At 45.9% G+C, this 20,341-nt stretch overlaps 1 protein-coding gene across 1 annotated transcript in view; it reads left to right on the forward strand.

The window, feature by feature from the left end:
- The window catches only part of STUM (stum, mechanosensory transduction mediator homolog), a gene marked incomplete at both ends in the record, with an annotated part of 58,841 nt that overhangs the window by 37,100 nt on the left and 1,400 nt on the right, over positions 1-20,341 (forward strand). Inside the window, one exon of the mRNA XM_084253364.1 lies at positions 13,691-13,870. Coding sequence (XP_084109490.1) covers positions 13,691-13,870 — 180 coding nt within the window. The remainder of the gene's footprint in view (positions 1-13,690; positions 13,871-20,341) is intronic.

Below are 20,341 nucleotides of genomic sequence, written 5' to 3' on the forward strand. Positions count from 1 at the left end.
GGCAAGTTTCATTTCCTTTGCTAAATCCTGGCCTCAGGGGTGGCTGGTGACCTAAGCAGTCTGCTAGGGTAAATCGCAGAACGCTTGCTTGGTGTGCTAGGACAGAAATGACTGTCTCCTCTGGACAAGGGGCATATGGATGTGAAACCTGGAACTGCTGCAGTCATTTTGTCACCACGAGAGAAAATGATAGTGTGGAAGACAGAGCTGAGAGGTGGGCGATACTGGGTCCTTGTGGGATCACAGAGCCGTGAAATCAAGCCATTCCTGGTTCCTATTAATAATCAAAACAGCAAATAGTGATTCAGCACTTAGGATGCCCCAGGAACTTAAAATGCATAATCTATATTAAGATTTATACAAATGTGGGTTTTATTATAACTCCTGTCTTACAGTTAAATGAGTCTAAAAAGTTTTGATAAGGACACAGACCTCCAGAAACAGAGTAATTTGCCCAAGTTCATAGAGTCAATAAGTGGTAAAGTCAGTAAGTGGTGAGCCCATACTCTAACCATTGCCCCAAACTGCCTTTCTGGTTTTTTACAGTTATGTGAGCCAATAAATCTCTGTTATTTAAACCTATTTGAGTTGGTCACTTCCAAAATAAACACCACAGTGGACAAGCCCTCCCTGCAAGTGTGGTATGTGCCCTGTGACAGGAACACCAATGTCAGCCCCACCTGAAGAAAGCCGTTCTGAGTCTGATCCCATGAGCCTTTGCAGGGAGTTGTCCCTTGCACGGGAGCACTCACATGGCCGCCCTACAGGGCACGGCTCCACAAAGGAGCAGGTGTATCTGCCAAGCCCGTGGGGAGACCCAGCTAGACAGGGAGCATCTGCCCACGTGCCCCACACAGGCCTTCTCCTGCTTCTCCTCCTTCCTCCTGGTCCCCTGGGAGGCTGAGGCGCCAGTTCAGCCGAGACACCTCCTCTTCTGCTGATGTTGTGTGGCCGTCTAAATGAATCCATAGGGATGTCTCAGGGTTTCTTAGGACTAGAGTCCTTTCCTGGCTTCCAAATAAGAACCCTCAGCATCTTCCCTCTCATCCTATCTCCAGCAGGTAAGCCCAGGCCTCCGTGGTGGCTGAGAGCCCCTCTTTACCTGCTTAACTGGGAAGGAACTCCTAGTATTGAGGGCTGTCTTCAATAGGTGTTCCGGGCATTTTTGTGGGAGCCTCGGCAGGGCCAGAGGGCATCCTTTACTTTCTGTTAGGGGTCTGCGTGCCATCTGCATGCCATCCCCACATTTGCTTGACTGCCACATGGTCTTCTCTGTGGCCAGTAAGATGGTGGACAGCCTTGGTGGACAGCTTTGCAGAGTGAGATCACGGCAGGGACCTGAAACTCTTTTTTTAACTGAAAAGAGAATTTGTTTCTGAAAAAAAGAAAATATCACCTATAATCCTGCCGTGGCAGAACAGTTTGCATTGTGCTTACTACGTTCTACACTTGTTCACATACATAAATATTTTTAAATAGTCCCCTGCACAGTATGCATACTATTTTTGTAATTCAACTTAAAGCACTTGCCCGACTTTCCGTGTAGTCATCATAATTATAATTTTTACTGGCTGCATAATACAGCGGCATATGGATGAATACTGAGCCTCTGGCTTCATCAGGTTGACACACTGAACTTAGCAGTTAAAATAAATATTTTAAAAAGGTGGTGTGAAGGGTAACACCATTGGCCACCAGCCACTATGAGAGCAGAATTCATTGAGATCTTCTATTTCATTTACATATTCATAATGAACAACTCCTTATGTGTCAACTTTCTGCTCCAGCATTGTCTCCTGAGTAAGATTTTCTGATCTCCCTAGTCTGGGTCAGGGCCCTCCTTGTGCCCCGTGCACCCCTTCATAAGCGCATGCTGTGTCCATGAATTTTATGTACATGCATTTAATCCCCGCATCCACCTTCTGGTTTGGGATACATCATTCTCTTAATTCACTGGAGGGGAAACTGAGGTTTAGAGAAGCTCTGTCACTTATCAAGGTCTCAGGACTGATAGATAATGCAGCCAGAATTTGACCCCTGGTGTTCTGACACCAGCACCCTCCATGTTATCCAATCACTGTGGCCCAAGTGGGAATTTGGCCTGGTCCTCCTACTTGTGACGCACGTCTGGCCCATCAGGCCTTTGCTGCCCAGAGCCCGAGGGCAGTGCTGTGCTCTATGCCAGTGTGTGTGGCTATAATGTGGAACACCTGGGGACAGCTCCCCCAGCCCTCCCAGTGGTTACCCCCCACCTGATTTGAGCATGCCATGGTATCTGGCACACTGGGCTCGCAAACAGGCGCTGGATATCCAGGGTGACTTGCCCCCAAGGCTCGAATTGATAAGGGGGGAGTACTCGACTTCAGTAAGCTCAATGCTGAGCATGTGGTAGGCGCTTCAGCAGTGTGATCTTACGGGGTGATTGAGTGAGAGTGAGCCATGAACCCAGAGGTCTTAGCTTTATCCCATGGATGAAAGACACCCAAGGGGTCAACAAAGGGCTCAGGGATTCAGCTTTCCGCAGAAAAGCTGCTGGAGCTGCAGCCCTGGAAGAGGTGCCTTTGGGCTTCATTTTTGCAGGTTCTCACAGTGCTGATCTCAGAGAGACTCCTGGCAGCTGTGACCTTGGGCCGAGCCTCTTTGTTTTTCATCTGTGTCTACCCATCCATGGAAATTTCATCTTGTCAGGCTGCAAATTTGAAGGCGGAAGAGGTCTTGAAGCCGTGTGTCCCCTCCAACAAATGTTACCTGCTGCCCTTGTCTGACTTTCCGCCTCACTGACCACCTTAATGCTGGTCCTGCCAGAAGCTGAGAAGGACAACACACTGTTCTCGAAGCCCTTGCACTGGCCTGGGCTCCCCTGCCTGGCTTGCTACACAAGTACCTTCCCTGCCCCATACCCCCGGCTATTTCTGGCTTGCAAGCCTAGAATCTGAGGCTTGCAACAGGGGAACCAAGATATTCCATGTGGTTAAATTTCTGCTCAGATTCAACATCGTGGGGAGATCCCCAGATTTAACATCCTGGGGTGTTGGAGAAAGAGCCCAGGTGCCCTGTTCTGTAAGCTTCCCAACTCTTCACAGTCCATCCAGGGCTGGGACCATGTTTGGGAGCTCATCACAGATCTGGGGGATTGGAGAGACTTTTGGGGAGCAAGAGGGGGCAGAGGAAGATGTTAACAAGCACAGGGAGGCTGATGCAATGCCTGGTGCCATTAAAATTAATTAGCGACTTCAGTCACCCTGGCCTCCATGGGATCATGAACCTGATGTCACAGTGGAGCCACTGAGAATGACAGAAGAGGGAATTGGTCTTATTTTCTCTGTCCTCAGAAGGAAGGGTGGCAGATTTATTTGTGGCAGCAAAGGTGAGCGCCCTGTCTTTCCTTTATGGCATGGAGCCTTTTCAGTTGGAAACTCCAAGGTGTACACTAACAGTTGCGACCAGTCCTGCGGCTGTGGCAGCAACCAAGACAGTTACCAGGGTCTCCCCTGTAATCACCTCGTCTATCTGAGGATTTCTATCCCGCTGCCTCTCCCTGTTCCATATTCCGGTCCCCCAGCAGTCGCTCAGTATTTGGCCAAAGTCCAGGTAGGGTTAAAGAGAATGTGTCCAGTACTTTCTGATGGAGGGGGAGGGGAGTAGTGCCCTGGGTGTGGAGTAGCATTGGGCGAAGTGGTTGAGGATGTCTTAAGCCTTCGCTCTGCTGGGGTGGGGGGCCAGAGGGCCACCTTGTCTACCTTGCATTATTTTTCTTCCTTGAAGCCCATACCTGGGGTATGACTAAGTTGCAACAAATCACGCCTCTGTCTCTCAATGATCAAGGGGAGATAGAATGACCTCAGAGGTGCTGATAGATGGTAGGGGAGAACCCCCAGTCACTTCCCTGACTGGAGGTTCTAAGCTGGTGTGCCAAGGGGCTGGTACAACCTCATGAACATCTCTGGGTACTATTTTGGGATATTGAAAATAGTTCTCAGACCCTCTTGACCAGTGGTCTGGGGTGTATGGGTCAAAGGCACCCGCAGATTCATTTTGAAGATTTAAAGAATATCTAGTCAGGATGACAAAAACTCTAGAACTGTCCGTGTTTGGCACTGTTCTCTCTTGGGTCTTTTTCCTCTGCAAGTTCCTTGCTGGGTGAGATGTGGGTCACAGACCAGCACTGGGGTCACAGGACACTTTGTGGGGGAGGACAGCCATCCTCACAGATCTCCACAGCCTCAGACCCTGGCCTGACCATCCTTTGAGGCACAGCGATTTCCTTGATCATGTTTTTATGTGCAACCTGGCTCACAGTGGCCTGAGGGTGCCTTCGTCTTCCACCTAGCACAGCCTTACTGTTCTCTGTTCCAGAATTTTCCAGACAGTGCCCTCCCACAGCACACATGAACACATGCGCTCCAGAATCCTCTCCCCCATTTGTCCTGTTTCTTGGGAAAACAGAACCAAAGCCTAGGACTGAGTTTGACCCTGAAGATGACCTTCCATTCATCTCATTTGGGCCCTGAGCTTGACAGCAAGGCGGGTCCTGCTTTGTAGAATGTGACTTGTCTTCCAAACCTGCTACCAAGTCCAGGCCAGGGCTTACTTGCATTTTTTTTTTTTGTCCCTGCCACCCCCTTCCATGTACTCCACTCCCCCCTCCTCCAGCTCACGTCCAGGGAGGGCTGTGCTGAACCAACCCTCCCTGGAGAAGAGACAGAGGGACGCTGACAAGCAGCACAACTACTGCACAGCTGTAGGTGACATCTGGGATCAAACTTGACTTACAGCCTGGATCCCAGGGGAGTACATTTTGTCAGGAGGAGATGCTTCAGAAGACAGCTCTGCCCTTCTCCCCCTGAGTTCAAGGAGGCTTTGAGACCCCCTCTCCAACCCAGCGCCTTCCCCGGCTCCCCTGTGAATCATGTGAAAGGCTGAAGCCCACGGAAAACTCATGAAGGACGTTTCCAGCCCTCAGACTCTATCCTGTGGGAGCAGAGCCACCCCCGCTCCTGCCTGGAGACGTGCCAGCCCCCTTCTGGGTCCCTTCCCTTGTGGCTGCCAGGAGCAGGGTGGGGGTGGGAAGCAGGCTGTAGGAGCTCCCCCGAGGAGAGATCTAGGGGAGTGCTTTAGGACTTCCAGGACCTCAGCACAGCTGCCTGGGCAGAGCCTTGGTGGCCAGACGGGGCTGCAGTGGCCAAGCCCACAGGGTGCTTGCTGTTTGTCTCCATGCACGTTCCTTTTCATGTCTTTCCCATTCTGTTCTTCCTCAGGATCACAAGATACACTGAGGTGGGGGTGGGGCTGACCACACAGCTCATTGCCATCACTTTTCCTCTGTGCCAACTGATGTTGGCTGGGAGTTGGCACCTTCAGAAACATGGTGTCCAGGACCCCAGCCCCCTGCCTCCCTTGCAGAGGAGGATCTCCCCAACTCAGCACTGAGTCATGTGGGGGACACTGACACGGGATCATGGTCCGGTTTCCTACAAGGTTGTGTGGTTTTCTGGTTCTGTGTCTGTGAGGCCAACCTCTCCACTCCTCAGGGGAAGATTCTCAAACCTGATTGTACATTAGAATCTGCTGGGGGCCTCCCTGGTGGCCCTGGGGCTTAAGTCCCAGCTGTTCCATAGCCAGGGCCTGAGATCAATCCCTGGCCAGGGAGGTGACCTGCATGGCTCAGCAGACCTCTCTTGTCTCGCCCGCAGCTCCCCTCGGCTGTGCATTTCAGTCAGTCTGCCTGTTCTGTTCCCCACTCTATCTCTGGTAAGTCCTCTCTGCACTTCTGGCCTACACCCCAGGTCTTCTACATAAAATAAATAAAATATTAAAAAAAAAAAGAATCTGCTGGGAGGATGTATTGTTTTTTAAACTGGCAATTCCTGGACTCAACCCTGCACTGTGTAGGATGGTATGTAGGTAGGCCCCGGAACCTGCATTTTTATGAACCTCAGTTTGAGAATTCAGATGCACAAATTGGTTTGGAAAACTACTGAACAACCCCTCCCCACCAGCCTTCTCATCTTACCAAGAACCTAGATATCCACGTGTCTGCTGTGTTCTCGGCCTTGCCCCTTCCCTGCAGCTTCTCTCCAACAGATAAACATGTTCACATTTCTCACAACTGCCAGTACTTGTTGAGAGAGTAGTTTTTACCACAATCCTGAATCCATACCTCATGCTCTCCTCAAAGCTCTGACTTCCGGCTCCTGCCCCATCATTCTCTCCCACTTCTGGCTGAGGCTGCTCAGGGCCTATCAATCAAACCCGGACCCACCTGGGTCCTTCCACTCCTGGTCTCTGCAGCAGGTGACCCTGACCCCACTTTCTCTTCCTTGCAACTCTCTCCTCCCACTTCTGGGGCCCTACTCTTGACCCTTTGTCCCCTTAGTGGCCCTCTCCCTAAGTTAAAGAAATGAGGTGGAAGGTGGGCAGCACCAGACCGGAGGGGTCCTGAGGGGCTTGGCACTGAGTCTGGCTTTTCTTCCAGACAAACAGGCCACTGCTGAGAAGGACTTTAGCAGGGAATTTTGTAATCACACAGTATGTCCCCCAGGATCTTTTCTTGACCTCCCCCCTTGGAATTTCATAACCCCCCACCTGGGGACGACCTCACTCACTGGGGGACTCCTGTTGCCCCTAGTCAGCCCCTCCCAAGTCCTTGTCTCTTGCTCTTTCCTCCTCAGTTCAGGAAAGGCCCAGTCCGGGTTTCCCACCCGGCTTCCAGCTTCTCCCATACCACATAGTGTGAAAACCCAGAAACCCAGACTGTTTCTTTTCTTTTCTTTTTTTTTTTTTTTTTAAGATTTTATTTATTGATTTATACAGGAACCGGGGTACAGACCAGATGCGAGGGAGGGTGAGAGGATTCACCAGAGCCAGAGCGGGAAACAGAACAGGCAGACTGATGAAATACACTGTTGAGGGGAGCAGTGGGCACCAGAGGAGAGGTCTGCCACGCCATGTGGGACCCTCGAACTGGCGCTGCAGAGGCTGCGGACAGTTTCACAGCATGGCGCCCACCACCTGCGCCACCAGGGGAGGCCCCCAGACTGTTACTTAACCCCCTTCTCCAGCAGACAGCCGGTCACTCCATGGGGGGTGGGGGGGCACTGCCTCTTCCCACCACCGCCCCCACCCCCACTGCCAGGCCTCACTTCCCACAACCTGGTCACCTCTTTTCCCTGCAGTCTCCCTTGGCTCTTCTGCCCCATTGTTCCCCTGGGGTCATACTGTGTGTTCTGAAATTCAAACCTATCACAAAATTCCCTGTTGAAGCCCTTCCCAGGCTGTCCTTTTGTCCAGAAGGAAAGCCAGACTCAGCACAAAGGCCCTCAGGGCCCCTCCAATTTGATGCTTGCCCACCTCCCACCTCATTCTTCTAATTTATGATGATTTTAATCAAAATCTGAGCCGGTCTCGTTCTTTTTATCACTCCCCTGCTACATCTTGGAGCCCCCCTCATTCTCCCAGCTTCTGGATGGACAGGCTGGGTTGTTTGTGGAATGCACTTCCTGCCACCTGTCCTTGATGTTTTCCCCTCAGCTTTCCAGATCCCTCCCGAAGATCTCCTAAATCTGCTGTGAATTCTTGGCTGACACAACCTAACAGGTTTTATCACTGTTCCTTGTGTGACTCAGTGTCCCCACCGGAGTGTGAGCTGAAGGTGAGGTGGGCCCAGTATCTACCCTATTTGGACTCTTTTCCTAAGACCCACCTTGGCACAAAATTGACTCTCAATGGGATAAATGAGAACTGATGCATTGTTGTTGGGAAGGGCTCATTATTTAATGGGTAAGACACATTTAAAATAATTAACACCTCTTCATATGAAAGCATGCTAAAGTCATTTTAAAAATGGATTAAAATGTTTTTATAAAACATTTAAAAATCCATTCACCTTACCTTCTCTGGTATATGTTACCTTTTATGGCAGAAGGGACCTATGACCACTGTTTCCTAATTAGTGAAATTATCCAAATTAACAATAATTAATTATTGATTGATTAATGTGATCAGTTCATCCAAATCAGTGCAATTGCAGGTAATATGTGTACGTGTTATACAACTCAGTATGTGTACAACGTGCTTCTATTTTTATCCATGTCCTAGCATTTTCATGAGTACACGTGGATAAAAGAGACTGGTAAACAAAAGTCCCTCCCATACCTCTTTTAAATAAAATGTGGGCCAGCCCATCTTTTCTTAACAGATAAGCTAACGTCTTTGCTGCCAGCGTTCATTTCTCAAAGCCCTGCACGTCCACGGAGCAGGAATTCCCTAGGCTTCCTCTGTCCACAGTCAGGTAAATCTATGAAGATGCCCCTTTGCCTCTAATTAGCAACTCTGGTGAGTTTCCATTTTTTTGATAGGAGATTCACTAGATGAGCTTCTAACACTAAGCTTCTCTGAGTTCAGGGACAGAGTTTATCTTCAAAAATTTCATATACATATTAGCATGAGACATAGGCGGTTGCTGTTATTTCGCTATTCTTGACTTATATAAATGGCAATTTCATATGGGCCAGTCTAATTAAAACATTCCCTCTTCCTTGTCAGGAAGCCTGAGGTGAGGCTTCAGCACCTCAAAGACAGAAGGTCACAGCAGCATGGTCAGATCCTAAGGAGCCAGGGCACAGCAGGCTGCAGGGCAGCATGCCACCCTCTTCAGGGCCTCCCTTAAAAGGGCATGGAGAGGTTCAAAGATATTTTAAAAATCATTAAGGATAGAGTTTCTTTCCTAATTTTTTCCAGCTTGTTATTATTGTGAAAAACATATAACCTGCTCTTTTCCATCTCAATGTGCATTTATAAGTGTGCAGTCCATGTTACCAACATTCAGGTTGGGCAGCCATCCCCACTGCCCATCTCCAGAACTTTCTTGCAAAACAGAAAACTCTGTCCCTCTGAAGTAATAATGTCCCATTTCCTCCTCCCCCGAGCCTGGCAGTTGTCATTATACTTTCTGTCTCTGTGATTTTGACGAATCTAAGCACCTCATATAAGTGGAACCACAGTATTTTATCATAACTGGTTTAATTCACTTAGCATAATGTCCTCAAGGTTCACCCATATTGTAGCATGTGTCAGACTTCATTCTTTTTCAAGGTCGACTAATACTCCATTGGATGTGCATACCACAGTTTGCTCATCCATTCATTCTTCTTGTGTGGATTGTCTCTATGTTTTATGTGAATAAATGTGCATAATTTATTCACAATGTGAATAATGCTGCTTGAACAGGGCTGGCTGCACAGATATCTCTTTTAGAATCTATTTTCAATTCTTCCAAAATCTCAGAAGTGAAACTACTAGATTATATGGTAATTCTACTTTTAAGGTTTTGAGGAACTACCTTACTGTTTTCCATATTTTTTGATGTAAGGATGCAACATCCTAGACTGAGGAGATTCAGACTTCTCAGCGACAAAGATCTGGATTTCAACCTGGATTCTGCTCTGAAGACAAGTCATTTAGCCTCACTGAGCTTTGGTTCTTCATCCATAAAGTGGGGATAATAATAACCACCTCTAACGGGTGTAAAAATTAGAGGTGATGTAGGTAGAAAGAAGGCAGCGTGGTGCTGTAGGTGTGCAGTAAGTGGCATCTGTGTTATTTTTACTTAACATTTCCCCACAGGGCCGTGTTCATCTTCCACCATCCTTCTGCTTCTGTAGTGTTCTCTTTTTTAATAGTGTCATCTTGTGTTCATCTCATATCCCACATGCACGATCTGTTAGCAGAGGCAAAGGAGACTGGCACACACTTCCTGGCAGTCCCTAACTCCCCTGTTTCCTTCTGTGTCCACTTCCAAACCTTGAGTTCTTGTCCATCATTTCTCAGCCATGACCTTCTCCTCTCGGGTCATCTTTCCCATCACAGACACTTTCAATCTGCTCAACACCCTGCTGATGAATTAATTTTCTGAAATCACTGCTTCCCTTATAGCACGCTCCTGCTCTAAACTTTTTGTCAGAGTTCTGTTTCCTACAGACAAGGGGCAAGTCTCTTATCTGGGCATGAAAGACCCTCTACAGATGTCCCAAGCAGCCCTCTGCCTCGTCCCTGCCCATGCTTGTGTCCCCACAACACTCTTGTCTTCCTCCTCCCTGTGGGAAGAGGATGGGATTCAAGAGTCAGCCCCATCACCTTCACCTCTGCAAACTTGGCAAGCCCTAAGCCTACTTCTTCCTCACTACTTTGGGGGCTCCTGAGGGCAGGAACTGGGTCAGGTTGTTGAACGAGTCATGAAAGAGACTTAGGTGTTGCCACCCAGCCTCATCCCCAGCAAACTCTCTGTATTTTCACTGGATTGTCCATTTGGACCATCGCAGTGATAGTGCTGAGACTTAACCCCTAGGCCACCAGGGAGGCCCTATAATTGTCCATTTGATAAGAGTGGGAGAGCACCTTTGCCTTCCAAATCTAGGGCCACCCAAGCTTAGCACCTGGAACACAGATGGGCTGGGTAATGAGTGGGTTGACCTTGAATCCATGATTCTCACACTTTAAGAGCATTGTCAGTATTTGAGAAAGAGAGAAACTTGCCCAGAGTTGCTGATTCTTTGGCCTCCCCAAAGACTTTCAGTGGCTCTCAGGTGGGACCCAGGCATCTGCATTTTTAACAAATAACACAGGCGATGGTGCAGATGCTCTGAGGTTGTATTCACACTGGCTGCACTTTTTTGGGCCCCTAAGGCCACCTATGTGTATCCCTACTGTATACAAGGCATTGTGCACAGGTGCGGGCTAAGAAAGGTCACCTAGAGAGAGCCAGTGGGAGCCAGTGGGCAGGAAGGGCCAGGAAAAGAGAGCCAGGAGGGAGGAAAAATGATGCCCAGGCTGCTTTCTCAAGGAGTGGGAACTATAAGAAGCAGGAAAGTGAGAAAGGTCACTGGTCTATCGGCTGATTCTCCAAATGGCCTGTGTTCTTATCTGGATTTTCTTTTACCGGTCATCTCCTCCTGTGTGCCAAGGTGGGGCTGTTGGCATCAGATATGATGGGTTAATGCCTGCCTGTAATCATGACCTTGTACAAAACATCTCTCTCTCTCTCTCTCTTTCTCTCATGTAACTGAATGATGGGAAGGTACATTATTTCACAGAAACACTGAGGAGTACAGACTTCTCTGCTTCACGCACTGTGAACTGTTTGTGCCTATCTTGTGGCTTTGGTAGGGCAGAGAAATGACTGCTCATTTATCAACTGAGTCCCTGTAACTTCCACAGGATGCGCTCATCTGGTAATACATGCTGGCAGGCAGTCAGAGGGGAAATGTAAGAGGATTGAACTTGATGTTGTAAGTTCTGCTTTTGACTGCCTCTGATTTTAATTTTTTTTGAAACAATAAAATATATTTTAAGCCTGATCCCAATATTAGTGACCCCAAATCATTTCTGATAGAATTTCTGGTCTTCTGACCTCAGGAAAATCACTAAGGCCCTTAGAGTCTCCATATTTACATTGAAGAGTTAGGCCAGATTGCTGATGTCTTTTTCAGATCTAACATTTGAGAGTTTAGGTGGCTTAAGCATCAGGTTGATGATGAAAGGCTTTGCTTGGATCTCCTGATAAAAGTATCAGGAATCACATCACATTCATACCTTGAGAACTAAGCACCAAGAGAATCAATATTTCTCTCTCAGACAAGATTTCTGCAAAGATATTGAAGTTCTTGGGTCTCACCGTGTGTGTGTCTTAACATGTAGGTTTTATTATTATTTAATCATGATGAGGCCACTACACAGAAGAGGATGATTATTAAAGATTGTTTGTAACCTAAGAGACGAGGGCACGGCAGGCCTTGGAAGCCTCATGAAGAACCACCAGGGCCAGTCCAGGCGCACAGCTATGAGGGGAAGGAACGCAGCGGTAGCTTTACTGTGATTTCCGTGGGAAGTCAAGGGCAAGACATGGGAACAGGCTTAGATCTGGCTAGTTTGAACAATTTCAGGGACTAAAGGCTGAGCTAGTTTATCAAGACAGGGGGAATGTGGCTCAGAGTGAGGGAGCCCAATAAACGAGGTGGTAGGGTTGTGGGCTCTGGTTGGCTGGCTTGCATATGGAAGTCCTATACAGTCCACAGGAGTCAGCTAGCCCTGGAAAGGGCAGTCTGTCTAGGATTAGCAAGTCCTCAGATGGCAAAAGTTCAGAAACACCTAGTTAGATACTGTGGTGGGCAGAATAACACTCCCTCCAAGAAGTCCACACTCTGCTCCCCAGAAAATGTGGGTGTGTTACCTTGCAGAGTAAAAGGTACTCTTACAGATATGACCAAGTCAAGGAACTTGAGAAGGGGGATTTCTGTGGATTATCTGGCAGAGCGAAGCCAAGCTTCCTTACGAGGAGGCAAGAGGTGGAGTCATTGAGAGATGCAGCATGGAAGCCAGAGTCAGAGCAAAGGGAAGATGCTGTTTTTTTTTTTTTTTTAAGATTTATTTATTTGTTTATACAAGCACTGGGGGCAGTCAGAAGCGTGGGAGGGTGAGAGAATTCACCAGAACCAGAGCAGGGAGCAGAACAGGCAGACTGACGAAGTACACTGCTGAGGGGAGCAGAGGGTGCGGCAGGAGAGGTCTGCGCGCCCTATGTGACCCTCGCCGGCGGCCGGGGATCGAACCGGCGCTGCAGAGGCTGCGGGCAGCTTCGCAGCCCAGCGCTCAACCTCTGTGCCACCAGGGGAGGCCCTGCTCTACTAGTTTTGATGATGGAGGAAGGGACCCCAAGCCTAGGAATGCAGGTAGTCTCTAGAAAGGCAAAGAAACCTATGCCCCCTAGTCTCCAGGAAGGACCCAAGCTTGAGACTACTTCAGTTTTCTGACCTCCACAATTGTGACTGTATTTGTGCTGCGTTGAAGTTCTAAATGTGTGGTAACATGTTACAATAGGAAGCTAATAGCGTTAGGGAGACGGTCAGCTGCCTTGCAAGGTGGTTGTGAGATCAGAGCCCATGTGGGAAGAGCCTGGCTCAAGGAAGACCTCAGTAAACCTAACGATAGCACCCACACAGCTCTGGGGAGTCTTCTATGAGGTAAGGAACATGGACAGATCTACCACATTGCTCGATGCCTATGGCTACAAAATAAATCACAGGCTCCTTGTCCTGCCCCTTGCAAGTGTTGGGGGAACCTTGTCAAGGAAGGGTTTTAGGAGGTTTGCCCTGACTGTGCTCTCAATTCTGCAGGCTCTGGCAGTGGTGGGGAGGTGGGGAGGGAGGATGGGGCATCTGCTCCTCCAGACCCTTAGCAATCTCTATGTGTGGTAGGCGGTCATTTCCTGCATTTGTCTCTGTGGGTGCTTCAATGTCACCCCAGTGACATGGGCTCCTGCTTCCAAACACTTTGGCCTTTAGACTCCGCCACGCAAGGTTGGTGCCCTTTGCACCTGCTGCTGTTGTCCTGGCAGGAGACTCCCTGGTGCTCCTCAATGGCAGGCCATCTCCTTGTGTGATGTCTGAGTTTCCTCAAAGGCCCCAGCACTGTCCTGAGTCCTTGGTAGTCCCGTGTCATGCCTCTTCAGGGGGTCCAGTGGCTCTCTCTAGCATGGGGGCAAGAGGCGGTGGGTTGAGCAGGACGGTACTGGGCCCCAGCCCTTTCCTCTCTGAGCTCTCAAAGGGCAGGTAGCTATGCCCCTGGCTAGTAACTAGCATGCATGCCCCCTCTCTCCCAGCACCCTCAGACGGTTGTCCCCTCCGACCTTTCACAGGGACATTCGTCTCAGCCTTCACTGTGTTGTGTGGAGCCCGCACTGACCTCCCAGACAGGCACGTGTGCTGCGTCTTCTGGCTGAACATCGCTGCGGCCCTCATCCAGATCCTCACGGCCATCGTCATGGTGGGCTGGATCATGAGCATCTTCTGGGGCATGGACATGGTCATCCTTGCCAGTGAGTAGCTGCCAGCACCCCACCCCTTTGTGGATCTGGGGTGGGATTCTTGGAGTAGGACTGGAGGAGGGGCAGGGCCAGGACAGTCTGGCCTTTTATGATCCTGCAGGGACACCTGCATGGCTGGGCCCGCTCCTTCCCTCAGGGCTCACCTGCGTCCTCCCTAGAGCTGCCTGGCCTGGCCGGCCCTCTCCACAGACTCAGCCCTGACTCCTGCTTGAGTCCAGACAGGTCTCGAGGCCTATGTCAGAGGTATAAGAGCGGGAGAGACATTTTGAGTATCACACTGGTCAAGGCCACTTGGTATATTTACCTACAAGAAACCCCATAACGGTGTTCTTTATAGCCTGAATAGCAGCCCCCTTCAAATTTTATTGGATAAATTAACATACGTCACTAAGTAAGTTAAAGGCATACAGCATGATGATTTGACTTACATGTCAAATTGACTTACATGTCATTGTGAAATGACCACAAGAAATTCAGTTAACATACACCTTCTCATATAGATAGAATAGAATGAAAAGAAAAAGAGGGAAAAATCTTTTCTCTTTGAGATGTGAACTCTTAAATTTGCTCTCTTAACACTGTTCCTACATATCATACAACAATGCTAGCTATAGTTATGTGAATATTACATCCCTGGTGCTTATTTAGCTTATAACTGGAAGTTTATACCTTTTGACATCTTCATCTAATTCCCCCTTTCCTCATCCTCATCCACCTCTGCTAACAGCAAGTCTGATTTCTCTTTCTATGAGCTTGGTTTATTTGTTTGTTTTGGATTCACACAGTATTTGTCTTTGTCTGACTTATTTCACCTGCATAATGCCATCAAGGTTCATCCCTTTGTTACAAATGGTAGGATTTTCTTGTTGTTTTTTAATGGCTAAATAATATTCCATTGTGTGTGTGTGTGTGTGTGTGTGTGTGTGTCTAACAGCTTTCTTACCCATTCATCCAATGACAGACACTTAGATTGTTTTTATGTCTTGGTCTTTGCTATTATAATTAATGTTACAGTAAAAATGGGGGTGCAGATATTTTTTGAGTTAGTGTTTTCATGTCTTTCATTTCTTTTGGATATATTCCCAGAAGTATAATTTATAGGTCAATTTTAATTTTATGAGGAACCTCCATACTGTTTTCTATAGTGGTTGTACCAGTTTACAATCCCATCAACAGTGCACATATTTTAGCTAGGCTATTTGATTTTTTTTTTGTGATTGAGTGGTATGAGTTCTTTATATTTTTTTGGATATTTACCCCTTATCAGATACATGCCTTGCCAATATTTTCCCCCATTTTATAGGCTGTTTTTCACTTTGTTGATGGCTTCTTTCACAGTTAAGAACCTTTTTAATTTGATGTAATCCTACTTGCTTATTTTTTATATTGTTTGTGTCCAAGGTGCCATATCCAATGAATAATTAGCAAGGCCCATATAAAGAGACTTTATTATTTTTTTCTAAGAGTTTCATGTCTTACATTTAAGTATTTAATCCATTTTAAATAAATTTTTGTGAGCTTGGTAAAATAGGGGTCCAGTTTCATTCTTTTATATGTGAATATCCAACTATCTTAGTTGTGTTTATTGAAGAAACTATCTGCTTATTGAGTATTTTTGGCTCCCATGTCAAATAGTCGTCTATTTCTGGGTTCTTGATTCTGTTCCATTGGTCTGTTTGTCTGTTGATATGTTAATACCATACTCTTTTGGTTACAATAGCTTGAAATCAGGAAGTGAAGTGTGATGCTTCTTGCATTGTTCTTCTTTCTTAGGATTTCTTTCATTAGTCATGGTTCCACATAAATATTAGGAGTATTTTTTTCTATTTCTGTAAAAAATGCTATTGGAATCTTGACAGGGATTGCATTGACTCTCTAGATGACCTTTGGCAGTATTGACATTTAACACCCATGAACACAAGAAGTATTTGCATTGATTTGTGTCTTTTTCAGTTTCTTTCTCTGGTGTCTTATAGTTTTTATCTCCTTAATTAAAGTTACTCCTAAGTATTTTATTGTTTTTTTTATATTATTATAAATAGGATCAATTTCTTTCTTAGAAAATTTTGTGTTAGTGTATAGAAATACTACTGACTTTTGTATGTCTGTTTTGTATCCTACAACTTCACTTATTGAATTCATTCATTAGATCTAATAGTTTTTTGTTGGTCGAATTTTTAGGACTTCTACATATAAAATCATGTCATCTGAAAATAGAGAAAATTTTACTTTTTCCTTCCCAGTTCTGATATCTTTTATTTCTTTTTCTTGCCTGATTGTTCTAGCTAAGACTTCCAGTATTATGTTGAATATAAGTGGTAAGATTGAGTATTGTTGTCTTGTCTCTGAACTTAGAGGAAAACCTTTCAAGCTTTATGGTGTTAGCTGTGATTTTGTCATATGTGGCCTTTATTATGTTGAGATATATTCCTTCCATGCTTCATTTATTAAAGAGTTTTTGCTTCAGTGAATGTTGAATTCTGTCAAGTGCTTTTCTGTGTCTATTGAGATGATCATATTATTCTTTTCTCTCATTATATTAATGTGGCATATTACATTGATTGATTGTGGGTGTTGAACCATCTTTCCATCCACTTGATTATGTTGAATGATCTTTTTAATATGCTGCTGAATTCTGTTTGCTAGTATTTTTTTTTTAAATCTTTGCATTGATTTTCATCAATACTACTGGCCTATAGTTTTCTTTTCTGATTTTGCTACCAGGATAATAAGGACCATGTAAAATGAGTTTGAGGCTGTTCCTTCCTCTTCAGTTTTTTTTAGAAGAGTTTAAGAAGAATCAGTGTTAATTTTTCTTTAAACATTTGGTAAAATACAGCAGTGAAACCATTTGGTCCTGGGTTTTTCTTTGTTGGGTGATTTTTGATTACTGATTCACTCCCCTTATTAGTAATTAATCTATTAAGATTTTATATTTCTTTTCATTCAGTCTTGGCATGTTGTATGTTTCTAAAAAAGTTTTCCATTCTTTTAGGTTGTTCAGTTTGTTGGTGTATAGTTGTTCATAGTAGCCTCATATGATTGTTTGAATTTCCGTGGTGTTAGTTGTAATATCTCCTTTTTAATTTTAATTTTGTTGATTTGAGTCTTTTCTCTTTTTTTCCTTGGTTGGTCTAGATAAGGGTTTGTCAATTTTGTTTATTTTTTCAAAGAACCAACTTTAATTTGGTTATCTTTTTTTTTACCATTTTCCTGCTATTTCATTTATATTTAATATTTCTTCTGCTGACTTTGGGCTCAGTTTTTTCTTCTTTTTTCTAATCCCATAAATTGTAGAGTTAGGTTGTTTATCTGGAATCTTTCTTGGTGCAGTGTTGTAAATGTAGGTGTTTGTTGCTGGAACTTTCTTTTTAGAACTGTTTTCTACATCACGAAAGGTCTGGTATTTTATGCTTTCATTTTCATTTGTCTCAAGAAATTTTCTTATTTCCCTTTAACTTCTTCTTTGACTCATTAGTTGTTAAGGAGAATTCTATTTTATTACCATGTGTCAGTAAATTTTCTAGTTTTCCTCTTGGTGTTGATTTCTAGTTTTGTGGCCTTGTGGCAAGAAAAGATACTTGGGATGATTTAAGTCATTTTGAATTTGCTAAGACTTGTTTTGTGGTCTGACATATGGTCTATCATAGAGAATATTCCATGATTGTCTCGGAAAAGAATGTTATTTCTGCTGCTGTTGGATAAAATGTTCTTTATATGGCTGTTAGTTTTGCTTGGACTATTGTGTAGTCTGCTTCTTTTAACCAAGCTCATTGTTCACTGCATTGAGTAGATCTTCCCCAATCATTTAACACAAACTTGATTATACACAAAACTGTTTTGTGAAAGGGCTTAATGCCACAAAATCACGTTTACCAAAGATGACTTAACATTTTCAAAATTTCCTAGCAAGATCTTAAAACAGACACCACTTTTTTTTAAGCAGCCATGTACATCTCTCTGCCCTGATCCATGTTCCTGCTCTGTCTACCTCATTAGTCCACTGTTCCTCACAATAAGGGCCATACCTCTTCAAGCATTGCACCCATTTATCCACACCTCAGCTCCTCATTTTGTTCTACACCCCATGAAACTGTTCATAGGTGGAATTGTCAGTGCCAGAGGTCACTGGCAAGGATGACCATGCCAGATAAGAACAGCAGAGGCACAGGGATAGCCCAGAGTTTCAGGGAGCCCTGAAATGACACAGGATGATTTCTGGCCAACCCAGCCTGAGTTCAGGATCCTCTGAGGATCCAAGGGTCAATGAAGGCTTCAGGTCAGTGACCCACCAAGCCACTAGGTCAGAGAAAATCAAGGCTTAAGTGAGCTGCAGCAGAGCCAGCATGTTGATTAGACAGGCTGATTTGAAACAGTGACTGGAGCAGCAGAAGTTGGTCAGCTGGACTATCAGGTTATCCCAGAGTCTGAACAAACTAAGGATTTTCTGGGAGCCAAGGCCAGTTAGAGAATGGGGTGAGGGACACCAAACTGGGCAGTGGCTGAGGGGTGGCCTGGCTTCAGGGAGGACACTGACCCATCAGGGAGGGCATGCAGAGCAGGCAAAGACTAAGGTGGGCACATTCAGCTCCCACATGGAGGCTTCACTCAGTAAGCATGTCCAGGGGCCCTTTCCAGTTGTGGGGAGGGATGCAGAACATTGAGGACAGTAAAGAAGTCCTGCAAAGTTTGGCAGTTTCCCAGAGGAAATTTGATGCTTCCCTAGGGGCCTGTAAGACAGCCTGCAGGCTCCCAGCCTTGGTGCCAGGTGTAACTGGGAAGGGGTATCTGCCCTTGGAAGCTTTCTCTGCAACAGTCAGGAGGCCTGTGAAATCTGCCCCATCTCCACCCATATGTGCCCTGATGCCTTCTTACTGCTTAATCTCCTCTTTGCACCCAAGTCCTGCCAGGAGCTTGGGCATAAGGAAACTTCCTATTAGAGTGGAATAGTCCTATATCACAGGTGGGTCTCAATAAGTGTGTATTGATGCCTGATCTCTTGAGTGTTCTGGTATTCTCGCCTTCAGTCATACTCAATAACTAGGAACCACCTGACCTGGGTCTCAGAGGTAACTTCAAGAGACTAGAAAATGGAGACCCTGAGAACTTGTGGCCACTCCCTCCCTTTCTGTCATCCAAGCTCTTGATTTAGCCAAAACCCCTCTTCTAGGACTGGTATGGGGAGCGTAACTGGGCTACAGGATAATAAGGTGTGAGAAGCCTCCTGCCCTTTGCTACCCTCCCCCTCCCCTCAAGTCTTCACTGTGGGTCAAGGTCAGCAACTTGGATGTTGGATTGGTGGTTGCAGGGCTGCTGTCTTTGTGTCAGCCTTTACTTTTTCATTGAAGTAACCTTCATTGTAGCATTGTATAGGTTTCAGGTGTGCATCACTGTAAATCAACACCTGTATACATGGCATTGAGTTCATCACTAAAAGTCCAATTCCATCCTTCACATATGACTGGTCCTTTTTACTCAATTTACCTCCTGGTGACCACTCCCTTGATCTAATAATCTATAATTTTGTATTTATTTTATTGAGTTCATTTGTTTGCTTTGTTTCTTTAGGTACTACACAGGAGTGAAATCATAGTTTGTCTTTCTCCTTGTGTCAGACTTTTTAGAACACAATGTGGGGAAGGGACTTGAGAAATGCACGAGAAAGCCATAGACTCCTCACTGCTACCCACTCGCCCTGCCTGGTCCCCAGACTCACTCACCCACCTCAGCAAGAGGAGGTACCTCTGCGCCTTTTCACGCTCCAGGATAAGTAACGAGCAGCTCTTGAGATGGTGTGGTAGGTGGATCAGTCTGAGCAATGGCAGAGTGGTGTGTCCTGCAGTGACTGCTTAGAAGGAAAGGGCCACAATTGACTTGTCTGTCCTTGTAGGTAGTTTTTAGGGGTTGTTCTTTCTGGTGTCACACCAGCCCCTTCCTGTAAAAATAAGGGAAACTTTTCCATTATAACAACACAAGATAATTTTTCGCAGCATTGTCTAGGGTGCTAACAAGATGTATCATCAAGAAAAACTCTGAAGGGGAGAATCAGAGAAAAGGAAACTGAAGTAGAAGTTACAATGGGGCGCTTACAAGCATACTGTTCTATTTATATTAGTAACAACAAATAACAGACAACGAAGTCTGTCTGGGTCATGGATCATTCACTATTTGATACTTCTGCAGTAGCCTCTTTCTAGTGCCATGCCCAGGGCAGACATTGCTAATTGATCACAACACTTTCTGCTCAACAGCCTCCCTTGTTCTCAACACAGGGCTCAGGGAGTCACTACCAATTGATCCCGGCTATCTGCAAAATAAAATCTTTGTTTTCACAAAACATTAGCTTTGCTATATATGGCTTATGTCCCTATAAAGGGTGAACCACGTGACTCAGACAGAGCTGGGCAGGAGCCAGGAAAGGTCTTGTCATCACCTTTGGACAGTAAACTTGTCCTGTAGCTA

This window comes from Talpa europaea, assembly GCF_964194135.1.
Source record: "Talpa europaea genome assembly, chromosome: 14".
Lineage (NCBI taxonomy): Eukaryota > Metazoa > Chordata > Mammalia > Eulipotyphla > Talpidae > Talpa > Talpa europaea.